Source organism: Pseudopodoces humilis, chromosome 2, assembly GCF_049639895.1.
Source record: "Pseudopodoces humilis isolate 2021_Gansu_Grassland_sample_001 chromosome 2, ASM4963989v1, whole genome shotgun sequence".
Classification (NCBI taxonomy): domain Eukaryota; kingdom Metazoa; phylum Chordata; class Aves; order Passeriformes; family Paridae; genus Pseudopodoces; species Pseudopodoces humilis.
Genome location: NC_142201.1, coordinates 60,816,544 through 60,829,612, shown reverse-complemented (window position 1 = coordinate 60,829,612; position 13,069 = coordinate 60,816,544). Strand labels below are relative to the sequence as shown.

Sequence of the window (13,069 nt, the reverse complement as noted above, 5' to 3'; positions counted from 1 at the left end):
TTGTTGTGGATGCCATGAAGATGAAGTTTTACCTGCTCTTTTTCACTCTTTTTATCTTGGTTCCAGAGAACAATGTCTTCACTATTCCAAGGTAAATATCTACTGATGCTACTGGGGGGCTCTAGTGTGTGGTGTGTGGGACAAGGAAAGTATTGATGCAAAATAATTCCTAGTTGCATGAGAAAACATTTGTCAAAGGCTGACAAATATTTATTGCCCTTGTAATTGGATACGTGGTTCAATTTAACATAAAGATGGTTGGGGAAATGAAATTATTTTAGGTCTTCTTTGCATCCATAAATCCTGTATTTTTAATCATATTACAACTACTCTTTTCGGTCTAAGTGCAAATCAATTCTGTTCATTCGGTACTTCTGAATGCCAATAAAGGGCATTTTGAAGCTTAATGGGAAAAAATAATTTGCTTCATTTGCCTTAAAACAAGAGCTTAAATGAATTACTTCTTGAGGTAGAAAGAGAAACCATTTCAGAAAGTGCTAACAATCTGTTTTCTTTCCCAAGCAGCTTTTATGATTGTTTTTCCAGGCATAAATCATTTTTGAATAACCATTTGGTATTTGCACAATGTTTCAGAAGCAGCTTTATTGTTACCTATTGATAAACTTCAGAAATGCCCTGAAACCAAATGCTTTCTTAAAAAATATGAGAACATATGTCAGAGAGGAAGACAGGCAAAGTGCTTTTATTTTCTGCATGTACCACTGGTTTAAAAACCTGAAATGTTTTAATAAGTAAAACAAAAAGAATAAGTTCCTCATGTAGTGATTTTAAGCAAAGCTGAACAACCTAGGATTAAATACAACCTGCTCCCAGAACCAAAATATCTGCCCAAATAAAGTGTGAATTATTTCTCATATCCCTTCTGTGATTTTGTGCCACTCTGCAGACCTGTGAGAGGTGAACACCATTGAGTTCATGTATTAAAAAGAGGATCTTTCCTCTCCCTCTGTATTGCAATCATATTTTGTCGTGGATTGCTATGGAGGTGGGAGGGTTAAAGTAGGGGGTAACGAATGTGATTTAAGGTGAATTCAGTAGAACAATATTGCTCTGTGCTACTTGAAGATTTATTTATTTCATGTTTAAATACAACACTGAATATCTGACTCTTAAAGAAGATTATTTCCCACTGGAAAGCAGGAGCCTAACCCCCTCAGCCCCTGTTACAAAAATGGCTAAAATAATGAGATTCATCTGACTAGATGGGATTTTTACACAGCTTTGTGTAGGAACAAGTCCCCTTCACCTTTCTCTACGGCTAGTGGGGGAAAAAAATTTGTGCATTTAGAAGGCAATTCATTTCAGGTTAGCACACGCATCTAAGTTAGCTCTGGTTAAGCCGACCCCTAGAGTGCCTGTTTCTTTATTAAGGCAGTGCTCAGCTCAGATGAAGATATCATCTTCAAATTAACTGAAATGTATCTTACTCACTTACAGGGTAAGATGTGAGTATTGTAGTGTGGGGATGGCAGCTGGACTTCCACCAAAAGGTAAAAGAAAAAGGGAAAAGATATGGAAACAGGGACAGAGCCCAGTTGGACTCTGGCAAAATATTGGAAGAAGGGAATGAGAAGGATGTTTTTGAGGACAAACTGAAAGCAATCAGGGAAGGAGGGCATGAGAACAGAAAGAAAAGAGGTGTGTTTAAGATGATCAGGTCCAGCTGCACAGGGGCAGCAGGCAGGGCGAGGAAGCTGGGAGATTCTGAGTTTGGTGTAAGGGTAATAATTAAAGCTTTTGCCGGGTGTTTACTACAAAAGTGGGGAAGAAGACCCATGAAAGAGAGTACAGTGCCAAATCAAAGGAGGGGGACTGAGAAGGACAACAACTACAGTTTTGGGTGTTAATAGTCACCACACTGAACAGCAGGGGCAGAATTTTGATCCGTTTACTCAGTGTATTCAGGTCCTACCACAAGAGCTAGAGAGGAATCATAGCACCTGCTCAGTACTTACCACACTTGGATGAAATATTTGTGCAACAAACAGTGGGGTAAAAGTACACATCAGCTTCCCCATTATGGCGCTTTCAGGCTGTGGGAGTCATGCAGTGAAACCAGATGCAGCAGGCCTTTTCTTGGCTCCTGTGTGAGAAGACTCCCTCAGCTATGAGAAGACATCCATTTTTAAAGTAGCCTCAAACACACACACTTCAGAGTGCACTTACCTAAAGAAATAGGCAAACTGCCTGCCTTGCCTATCCCTGATTGTTATTTGATGTTCTGTCAAATGATGGTGGAGGCAACAATAGGGTTGGCATGCTGTTGGTTCTGCATGAGAAACTTGATTCTCATGATTGCTTGGAGCCTGGCTAAAAGTAAAGAAGAATCACCTGGTTGCCAGATGCTGTCAGATGTCTGCTTGAAATCAGTCACAGCAACAAGCTGTGACAATCATGTTATGCTGCTTGAAAACCCGAGTTTTGAGAGTGCTGCCTGTTTTCTTTTCAGGACAGTCTTTGCAGACAGGGCTGGCAGGGACTTTGATTGTGCCTGGTTTATACGGTGCCACCCATTCTATGTGATTAGATGGCAGAGAGCCACCCCAGCCCAGAAATGGGAAGAGGGGTCTGACATTCTCCTGAGTGTCCTTCTTCTACACACACAAATTATTTTAATTATCTATCCAATGCAATTTTTAACTACATGACTTGGACTTGCAGGACACTGATGATCACAACTCAATGCACACTGTTATTTTTTTCTTTTCAAAAAGTGAATTTTACTTCTGCCACCAACAGTGGGGTCAGGCATGGAGTAGCTGGGAAGCACTATGTCATATACAGCATGTCCAGACCATGGTTTTCAAATAGAAAGGGAATATAAGTTACTGGGCAAAGATGGGGAGAACAGTGTTGCAGACAACTGAAATGATACCAGCAGAGGGACATAAATGAGAAGACCAGAAGAACTTGACTGAAGTAGGAATACACATCTACAAAACATCATGTTTGGCTTTTGCCAATCTGTGAGGGCTTTTGGCAGACTGGGAGGGCTGATGTCTCTGATGAATGGTGACTGAGAAACTCAGGGAACAATAGGAGAGCCATCTTCCTGTTCTCAGCTAGTTGTTTTTTTTGCTGCTACTTCTGGGGCTGGTGGCTGTGGTGCTGGTGCCAGCTCCCAGGATCAGTCTCAGTGTTAATTTTAAACACTGGCTTATTTAAAAATTTTAATTTTAAATATTTGAAATATTTAAAAATATAACATTGGCTACCAAAGCCCTGCACCACCTTTTTCATGGATTTTACTGATTGGCAGATGAAGAAGCTGGAACTAGATTCAGCATCTTCAATATTGGATTATCTTTGGGTTCACAGCAGCCAAGCCAGGGAAGATGAGTGAGTCCAAGCCTGCTTCTCCATTTTTGCATGAACTGGAGCTGTTCCAAGAATCTGTGCTTTACCTAAAAACCCTTGTTTTTCAGGGATGAAGTTTTGTGGGCTCTCCCACAAACTGATGAACAAGTTAAAGCTCTTCAGGACTTACTGAACACCCCTGAGGTAAACAGATTATTCTGTCTCTCTGAACTCTAGGCCAGATTTTCCCCAAAGTGCTGTAATAACTACTTCTCCCTCTCAGAAGAGATTTAGCCCACTTCCATTCATTTGTTCTAATACATCAGCTCAGGAAATGCTTGGTTTTCATTTCTTACTGCTTTCTGATTTACATGAGGAGACCCCTCCATAATGTTTCAGTAATGAATTATATTGGAGCTCATATTTCTGCAATTGATTTTGTGTATTAAGGCACTGCAAAACTGGCAAAACACCAACACACAGTAAGTAGAAATACGTTTGCTGGGGAACTTCAGCACTTTTGACCAGTGTGATCTTGACCTATATGGCTTGCACACCTTTGAAGATGAGGACTGGATTTTTGTGGTATTATTTTAAAGGTAGAATCTAGAAGAAAAAAATAGCTTAAATAATACTTTTGTATTGTTATTACTTCTATCTTTCATTAGATAAAGGAGTGTTTAATTAAATTGAGACATCTCTTCCTCTTCACTTGCCCAATCACAGCCTCCCAGTTTGAAATCAACACTACAACAAAGGTGTAACCATTCCCTCAATCAACATCATTTGAGGATGATTGAGGATAGTTTCATATGACAGAGCTTTTAAAGGTGTCTATGCCCAGTCTTTCTCTGTCCTTCTTGGCTTTTATTCATTCTATGCCCACCCCAAAATCCTTCTGCTGTCCCTACAAGCATCTTTTAATCCTTCCCTTATGTTCTCAGAAATATTTTGATAACCTTTCTTCCTCTCTTCCACCTTCACAAGTCACATATACATCTCTTTTTCTATACCAATATAAACCTCTGCTCCTCCATTTATTTTTTTTTTACTACTGTAATTCTTCACTTTCTTGTACACAGGAGAAGAAGTCAGGAAGAAGAACTGCAGCACGTTCAATGCAGAGAGGGCTTGTGGTGGTTTCTTCCAAGCCATTTATAGGAATATGCAAACCAAATGTTTTTCATGGGTTATAAACAGAACAATTTATTTCCATGAGTATAAATTGGGCAAGCTATAAGAAAAAAATTAGAATGGGAATAGCAAATAGGAAAGGGAAATGGGAAGGGGAAGGGTAGACACAAACAGTATGTCCCAACCAATTTTAATAGTTACCATTTATTGTTCAAACAATATTCCTTGTGCAACTGAACCATAAAGAAAAAAAAATAAACCCTATTGTCTGGGTCTGTCATGATGTATGGTGCCCTAAAAATGCATCCAAGAACTATGCTGACTTTTTTCACACTCTAAATTTATGCCTAATTTACTGCTGTCACCCTTAGATCTTTTTGTATTATTGGTTCTGAAGTTTCAGTCTTTTATTGAATATGTTGGCTTCTGATTGTATTATTGTAAAATATTTAATTTTACCAAGAACAATCTAATTTTCTTACTTTTCTCCAATTTCTAATCTCTGTATTGCTTCTTCAATTTGACTTTTATTCAAACCCCTTCTGGCACTTATTTCCTCCGTGATCAAAGTCATCAGGGAATACAATAACTACAAAGACTGGTCTGATCTTCATTAATTCTCTAAATACCCTCAGGGAAAATAACTCTCAGCAGACTTGAAAACATGTAACATAATAACCAGCCAAATATATCTATTATACTAGAAATACTATCTCAGAAAAGGTTATGTACTTGTCTTTGTTCTTGATTTATGAATTTCTGTGCAGAAGTCATTATAAACCTTTCTTAAATACACACATTTCATTTCCAGAAGTAGCAGAATGCTACACATCACAAGGAACATTAAACTGCTTGTTGCAAGCAGTCTCTCAAATTGAAAACACATGCTTTGATTATTTTCAAAATGCTTATTAAATGTTAGTAAGAATATTTTTTCTTTCCTCAGTAAAAAAAAAATAAAATATTTTTGGAAACTTTGTAGGTCATACTCTGGCAACCTGTTGTGGTTGAAAACATCAAGAAGGACAGAGAAGTCCATTTCTATGTCAGGGCATCCAACATAAATAGCATAAAAGCTCAGTTAAGGCAACTGACCATCCAACACAAGTATGTATTTTTTATTTGTTGTCATGAATGATTCTGTAAAATTGTCTGTCATTTATTTAACAGGAGGTTGTGCTCTTCCTTTGTTATTCAGAGTCTTGATGGGAGATGTTCAAGGAATTATTGAAAAACAGACTGTCAATGACACAATCAATGCTCGCGGATCTTCCTCATACTATGAAAACTACCACTCAATGAAAGAAGTAAGCTATTTTTGTTGTGAACATCTGTAGATGCAAAGGGTGAAATTTGTCTCATTAGTTGAGAATGGAGATAAAGGGAAAGAAATCACCAGCAGTTAATAATTACCACTGTATTGCTCAACAATTAAGAGTTCTATTTATTGTAATGCTTTCACAGAGATAGAAAGAAGTACCAGACAAAATCTCTCATGTATTGCCTCAAACTGTCATTCAAAGACAGTAAATACAGAAGCAAAATGAAGTCACAAAACAAACAGGCAAATATTTAAAACATTAAATCAATAACAATGTAAACAGATAGAAATAAACAGGAATTTCAGGGCTACATTTGGACTGTGTTGTGATTGCATCTTACTGTTGGTTTTAACAAAAATTAGTCAGGCAAGTGGTAGCTGAGTCAAATTACTAGTTTTTCTTTACCATAGATAAAAAATTTGGGAGGTAGAATGAATTTAAGTCTAGAACACTTCCAGGGATGAAGGAAAATAGTAGAGAGAAGATCTACTTACTAACTTCATCCTTGCAGATATATCGTTGGATGGAGGAAGTAGTGAAAGTCCACTCCGATCTCCTCCAGAAAATATATATTGGATCATCCTATGAAAAGCGACCGCTTTATGTTCTGAAGGTACGCCTGTGACATACTGCAAAAAACTTCCCAAGTACTACTATAAGCAAATGATGGGGTTTGGCCAGCATGTTTCCTTGAATCTATACCTACATTCCTATTTTTCGTGTTTTTTAGAAGTTTCCTAATATGTTCTAGTAAGATGTATTACCATTGCAAATGCATTTGACCAGATTAGGTTCTTTTCTGGGTCACAAGGAAGTTACCACATCTAGGCCATTATGCAAAGGCATGAAATACTGGCACAGTGGATACCCTCCTCTGTTGACAAAGCCAATCTAGTTTGTTGCCCTGCATAGCTGATGGCACACTCACCTGACCTCAGGTCTTGCTGTAGTTTTGGGGCCCGTGTTAGGACTCTGCAAGCAGCCTGAATGTGGCTCTCTGACTGTACGCAAACCTAACCAATGGCTGCATCCTGGCTCAGGATCAGTCTGAGCTCTCCTTACAAGACAGATGCTGCTTCTTCTTCCATCTTGGTTCCCTTTTCACTTCCGCTTTTTATGTGGTACCCTTTTATGATAGTGACATTTGAATGCAATCTGTCTTTTGTCAGATTTCTAAAAGCACGGAAAAACCAAAAAATGCCATATGGATTGACTGTGGTATCCACGCTAGAGAATGGATTTCTCCTGCTTTTTGCCTGTGGTTCATAGGTCATGTGAGTACATAATCACATCTGATTACAGTTTTCAAAGCAAAGCAAAAGATCTTGATGCCCTTTACCTTAGTCCAATTGCATTCTAGGATACATAAAGCCTTAATCCATTTACTCCCACAACACCAACACAGAATATTTGTGTCTAAGCTATAAGCATAGCACTGTGTGTGTGCGTGTGCATGTCAGTAGATAACGGTATGTATGTGTGAGAAAAACAGAAAGTCATTGGGAGTGAACGCAAAAGAGCTCAAATGTATTCCAAAGTATAAAAGAAACCTCAAAGTATGTGCAGCAAATCCAACAGAGACATTTATAATTATGATTGGTCAAGAATGGAGAGGGCATGCCAGAAAAAACATGTGTTTTGTAATCTACTAGGGCCATGTCTGGACCAGGAGTGGTCTTGGCTCTGAGTCACACAGCACATGGTGATTTGTGTCCATATTACTGCAACTGGCACTGCCTGGAGCAGGTCAGAAGACACACAGGGTGAGCTCAAGCTATCCTACAACAACCCTTGGCTCTTCCCCACATGCCTTCCTAGAGCATTAGGTGCCCCATACTTGTCTGCTCCAGACATGGCACAGCTCCACACCAGCAATCCACTGGCTGTGATGCATCACCTACTCCTGTGTGTACTGCTACTGCTCCTCCTGACTCTGTTTTTCATTTGTGCTCCTGCTTTTCTTTTTCTGGATCTGCAGAGAATAAAGCCACATAAGCCGCCTTCTTCTGAAGGTATTATCCCTGCTAGTGACACCCTCATGTCAGACCTCCTGAACATGATCAACAACATCCAGCTGTAGTACCAGCTCATGGAAACTAGAAAATCACTGATGGGTTGAGCCTATAGATTAATGACTGATGGGATTGGCTTAGATTAACCTGCCTTGATGTATGGCCACAGACAAATAGACACATCTATCTTTAGCCTCTTTATTATCTACACTGCCCAGGAGAGGGAAGAAAGGTGCACAAAAAGAAAAACATCCAGTTTACAACTGGATTTTAAAATACATTGCCTTGGTCTTTTTGAACTTACAGCATCTCTGCCCAACTCCTTATGCTGAGCTGCTGACTCAGTCCCTTGTATGGGATGAGGAAAAGGCTTCTGAGGCCTTTCTGGCCCGGACGAGGTTTCCCATCTTGCTCAGTTAATGTTCTGAGATATTATTTATCATTATTTTTTCATAAAAGCGAAGTTCACAGTAAAAATAAACTAGATGACACTGAGACTTCAAAGTCACCAGTACTGTAGTCAGAGAAACAACATAAACGAGTCCTTGAAATGTGAATTACGATTTTGCCATGATGGAACTAAATGATGTAGACGATGATGATGATGATGATAATAACAATGGAAAAATAATAAATGTATTTCTTTTTGTCATCAGTCACATATATAAAATCTCAATGCCTAAAACGTTTGAAAGGATATTGCAGGAGTTAGGGACAGATACAGCTGAATGTACCTTGTGACCCACTGATAATCCCAGCTTTCAAGGTTCCACTGGATAGAAATGCATTTCCCCTTTTCATGCTGCTCCAAATAATTACCAGCTGTGCTGTCATTTTGCCAGTGACATGTCCCTGCAGCATTTTTCAGAAGTAACAGGCTGAACATTTAGGTTTTCCATTCTTTTGATCTAATTTACGTGGTTTAAATTCAAATTTTGTTTCTATATCTCTTCATGAAGCAACATTTTAAAATCTGACATTAATCCACATCTGCACACATGCACTAAAATCATCAGCTGTCCCTAGTAAATCCTAGGCATTCTTTGTAATGGGTCCACTTTTTGTAATTTAATTTTGTCGTTAAGATTATAGAAAGATTGACATTTCTCATTTAGTCAAAGGAAGTCCATTGCCTGAGGATAACTAGGAAGGATTTAAAATGAAAGAAGGTGATCTAAGTAAGGCATAAAGAAAAAAAAAGGATGATGAAGGACTTAGTCTATTCTAATAGGAACAAACCCACTTATCTAGATTAAAATTTATTTCTTTGTCACAGACCAACAACCAGGTTCGGTATCACTAAAGCCTTCAAAATAAGCTGTGAGGCAAAATTAGCAATGTAGATCTTACTGACTCTTGTCATACCGTTGCATTAAACTCACAATACAACCAGAATAAATAATGTTATGTATGGCAGCCATTTGAAATATTGTTATTTTGGAGCTTGCTGTATTTTGGGCAGGAGGGAGGGTTTCTATTACTTACACAGGCAGCAAAACCTCAAACCTTCCTATTAATAGACTTCATTTCTGTCTCATGACCACCCACTAACACTAAAGGACTGAAGTGTATCTGACTGACTGCTTCAATTTCTCCCTGTGGCACTTTTGAACAGAGAGGTACATTGCTATTTAACCATTTCCATGATGTGATGAGCTTTATCAGACTCAGGTAGACTGCTCTGATAATTGCACAATTATTTTACACATGCCACCAGGTACCTTTGAAGGAAGGTAAGAAAAATAACAATTACAAATGCTTTTAATATGTTTCCCCTGCGCTTTATAGGTAATCCATGTGCGTGAGAGAGATCAGATCATGACAACCCTTCTGGAGCACTTTGATTTCTACATCATGCCCGTGATAAACGTGGATGGCTATGAGTACACGTGGAGCCATCCCTCTGTATGTAGACCTTTTTTGACAGGTTGTGGAAGGTACTGATTTACTATTTATGGGAATTATCACTGTGCATGGCTAGGGCATAGTTTTCATCCTGGAACTCCACACCCCAAACTCTTCTGTGCTTGGAATTTCTGCATCTTTGCCACAGAAAGTTGGGATTTGTGCTCCTAAACTCACATACTTGGTCAAACTATGTCTTCTGCCCTCCTTCCTCGGCCCAAATTCCATTGAAATCAGAATGTGATTACTTATTTTCCTACCCAACATTTCCTTTTATCACCCAGCCTTGCTGGCAAGCAGATTGTGGTTTTGGAATCTTCCATGGTCTTCACCAGCATGGGACAGTAGTGGCACAAGCGGGAAGGCACATTAAACTAACCAGTGAGGTGGTGCATTGACTTTTTCAGCATTTCTCCCTGAACACAACTTGTGTGTCTCTTTCCATAGAATCGCCTGTGGAGAAAAAGCCGCTCATCGCATGGTAACAGCAAGTGCATTGGTACTGACATGAACAGGAATTTTGATGCACACTGGTGTGGTAGGACATCATTTTCTTCCTATTGTACACCTGCCTCACTTTTGGCCTTTAAATTTTTTTATTTTGAAAATATTTTCATCTACTGTTCTCAAAGTTAATACAAAGACAAATGCAGCTGAGTATCTGTTATGAACTAGTGAAAACTTTCCCAGCTTTAGATAATTCTTTTTGGGACTCAGAAATTTTCATCCCCAGATGACACACCATGGAATAACCTCTTCCCAGCACAACAGAGCCCCTTACATCACACCATGACACACCTAGGGGAGTCTGTTTGTGGGAAGAAAGAAAGAGGGAAGAGGCGGCCCTTGCCATGTCATCCAAGGCCTGTTGCACTATCCAGCTGAGTGTACAGCTTCCTTCCATAATGCCTAGGTGACCAATATTTTTTTGCCCTTAGTGATTCTTTTGAAGACTACATCTTATTTAATTACTGCAGGCACTTTGGTACTTGACAAGATTTTTTCATAGTCTGCAGCATAGCTGCCCTAAAGTATTGCTCTATAGATCAGATGTGACTTCACTCAGTGCTGACACTAAAGTTCTATATGGATTTCAGTCATTCTAGCCCATTGTTAAACCATCCATGACTGTTATATCAAGAAAAACATGCATTTTTTCCCCTTAAAGATCCTGACTGCTTCCAGAAAGTTATTTGGTCTTATTCTGAAGACAGAAGTGGTGAATCCTATTTGTCTTCTTGATAATTTATTCCACCATCAATTTTTCTGAAAAATTTTCATTTTGATTTGTTTTCTCAGCTTCTCATTGGGAGTTTGCTTTCCCACAAGATTAAATAAATGATCATGTGGAATTGCCCCTTTCCTGTAGTACTTCTAGATTTTAAGATGTCATCTCACAATCATGTGATGATTTTAAATGAAGCATATTCATCCTCTCTAAGACTTTTTATCCAATCTTTGAATACTTTCTTTCTACATCTCCCTGACTACTTGTAAGAGCATAATAGGCGAGAAATACTGGTGGGCTTGCAGAGATTTCTACAAGCATGTGAGTTCTTTTCATAGCATGGTGGAATCCATGATTTCTTGTGTATTAGCATCATACTCTACTCTTTCACTTCATACTCTTGCATTTTTCATAAACAGAAATGCAGAAGGGAAGAAGGAGTAAAACTGCACTTTTTTGTTTGGTTAAAGGTCCAGGAGCATCTCACTCTGAATGCCAGGAGACTTACTGTGGACCCTACCCAGAGTCTGAGCCTGAAGTGAAAGCAGTGGCTCGCTTTGTCAGAGACCACAAAGACACCATTAAAGCCTACATAACCATGCACTCCTACTCCCAGATGGTGTTGTTTCCATATTCTTACACTACGAACAAAAGCAAAGACCATGAGGAGCTGGTAAGTCTTCCCACCTCCTGAAGTTTCACACTAATTTCAGAACTATTCACCCAGCTTTGTTAGCCTTGTAATGAGGGAGTCACTGTGCTGTAAGGATCAAGAATTAGGAAATGGCATTTTTCTTGATGTTCTTAACAACTGAAAAAGTCTGGGCTGGTCTAGTAGTGTGTAAGTCAGCAAGCTGTTTCTGAAAGCTACAGAAAAATGAAAATATTTATTCCAGATTGATTATACATCAACAATACCTAATATATTGAAGCTGCTGCTAGAAGAGCAGAGTCCTCTTGTTCTGAACATCTTGAAAAAATATATACATGCAAATTCTTCATTATGTTGTATGGTTTATATAAACTCTGAAATTAATTGGGTGTGTGGCTCTCAAAACATCCTTTACATACCTAAGCAATGAAGTATTCTGATGGACACTTGCTACTTTTATTTCTAGGGAGACTTATTTAAAATTGTCTTAGTAAGATGGAAAATATATCCTGCATATGTAGAATTTTACTTCCTTGATGAAATGACAGTACAAACTCTCACTGAAAACTGAAAACAGCAGAGTTCAAAACAGAACAGTCACTCTTTCCCTGTAAGGAAGAGAGAGGTGCACTGATTCTGGGCATTCTACTTTTCTTCATGGTTTAAGAGTAGGGTTCTCTCAAATTATTTTCCTGCTGTATTTTTCAATATTACTTAAAAGAAGAGTGGCTTAAATACTGTGGCAAAAAAGAAAAAATATTAGATGAATGAGAAAAAATGGTTTCACAACAGTTTACTGCCAGAAGTGGGGATAAAGTTCCATCTATACTTCTTACCTGTCTACAGCAGAAAGGCAATCTGTAGCATGGGCATACACTGAAAACATTTACCACATTCAATGGGTTTTCTAAAACCTTTTATATGACTATTTAACTAATTTGAAATCCTGAGCACACTGGAAGTAAATTCTAACTGCGTACATATTACCTATTATCACAAGGCCTTAAAGGTAATAATGTTTTGTTTAATTTCAGGAAAGCCTGGCACAGAAAGCAGCTAAAGCTATAAAGAGGACAACTTGGAAAACTTACAGACCTGGTGCTGGTGCACAAACAATCTGTAAGTATGACTTTACTGCAATGAAAGGCAGGACAGTATATCCTTGCCAGCATCAGAAGACAGCTTTTGAACAGAAAAGGTTCTGGTTTCAGGCAATTTTCTATTTTCCCTTCCTCGTACAGATTTAGCTCCTGGAGGGTCTGACGACTGGGCTTATGATCTTGGCATTAAATATTCTTTTACCTTTGAGCTTCGTGACACAGGAACTTATGGATTTTTGCTTCCTTCTCGAGAAATCAAGCCAACTTCCTTAGAAGCACTTTCTGCTGTCAAAGAGATAGCTCAACATGTTCTACAAAATTTGTGATGTTGAATATAATTTATTCCAGCATGACTGCAATTAGTTATTTACAAAAATATAATAAAAAAAAAAATCTTG

At 38.5% G+C, this 13,069-nt stretch overlaps 1 protein-coding gene across 3 annotated transcripts; it reads left to right on the top strand.

The window, feature by feature from the left end:
- CPB2 (carboxypeptidase B2) lies at positions 1-13,069 on the top strand. 3 transcript variants are annotated; one of them, XM_014263142.2, is made up of 11 exons: positions 1-91; positions 3,447-3,522; positions 5,435-5,559; positions 5,651-5,759; positions 6,286-6,387; positions 6,944-7,048; positions 9,575-9,691; positions 10,139-10,229; positions 11,390-11,592; positions 12,606-12,690; positions 12,813-13,069. In XM_014263142.2, exons 1-11 carry the CDS (start codon positions 15-17, stop codon positions 12,995-12,997), a joined length of 1,275 nt encoding a protein of 424 aa, XP_014118617.1. In that variant the 5' UTR covers positions 1-14; the 3' UTR covers positions 12,998-13,069. The 3 variants fall into 3 exon arrangements, with proteins under 3 accessions (XP_014118617.1, XP_014118623.1, XP_014118627.1); XM_014263148.2 differs by lacking the exons at positions 3,447-3,522; positions 5,435-5,559; XM_014263152.2 differs by lacking the exons at positions 3,447-3,522; positions 5,435-5,559 and having other exon boundaries at positions 5,623-5,759.

Bases quoted from the DNA above. Each gene is read 5' to 3' on its own strand.
- CPB2 (XM_014263142.2), top strand. From the start codon at position 15: ATGAAGATGAAGTTTTACCTGCTCTTTTTCACTCTTTTTATCTTGGTT. The intron at 5,560-5,650 runs GTATGTATTTTT...TTTGTTATTCAG, and splicing joins CAACTGACCATCCAACACAA to AGTCTTGATGGGAGATGTTC. The intron at 12,691-12,812 runs GTAAGTATGACT...TTCCTCGTACAG, and splicing joins TGCTGGTGCACAAACAATCT to ATTTAGCTCCTGGAGGGTCT.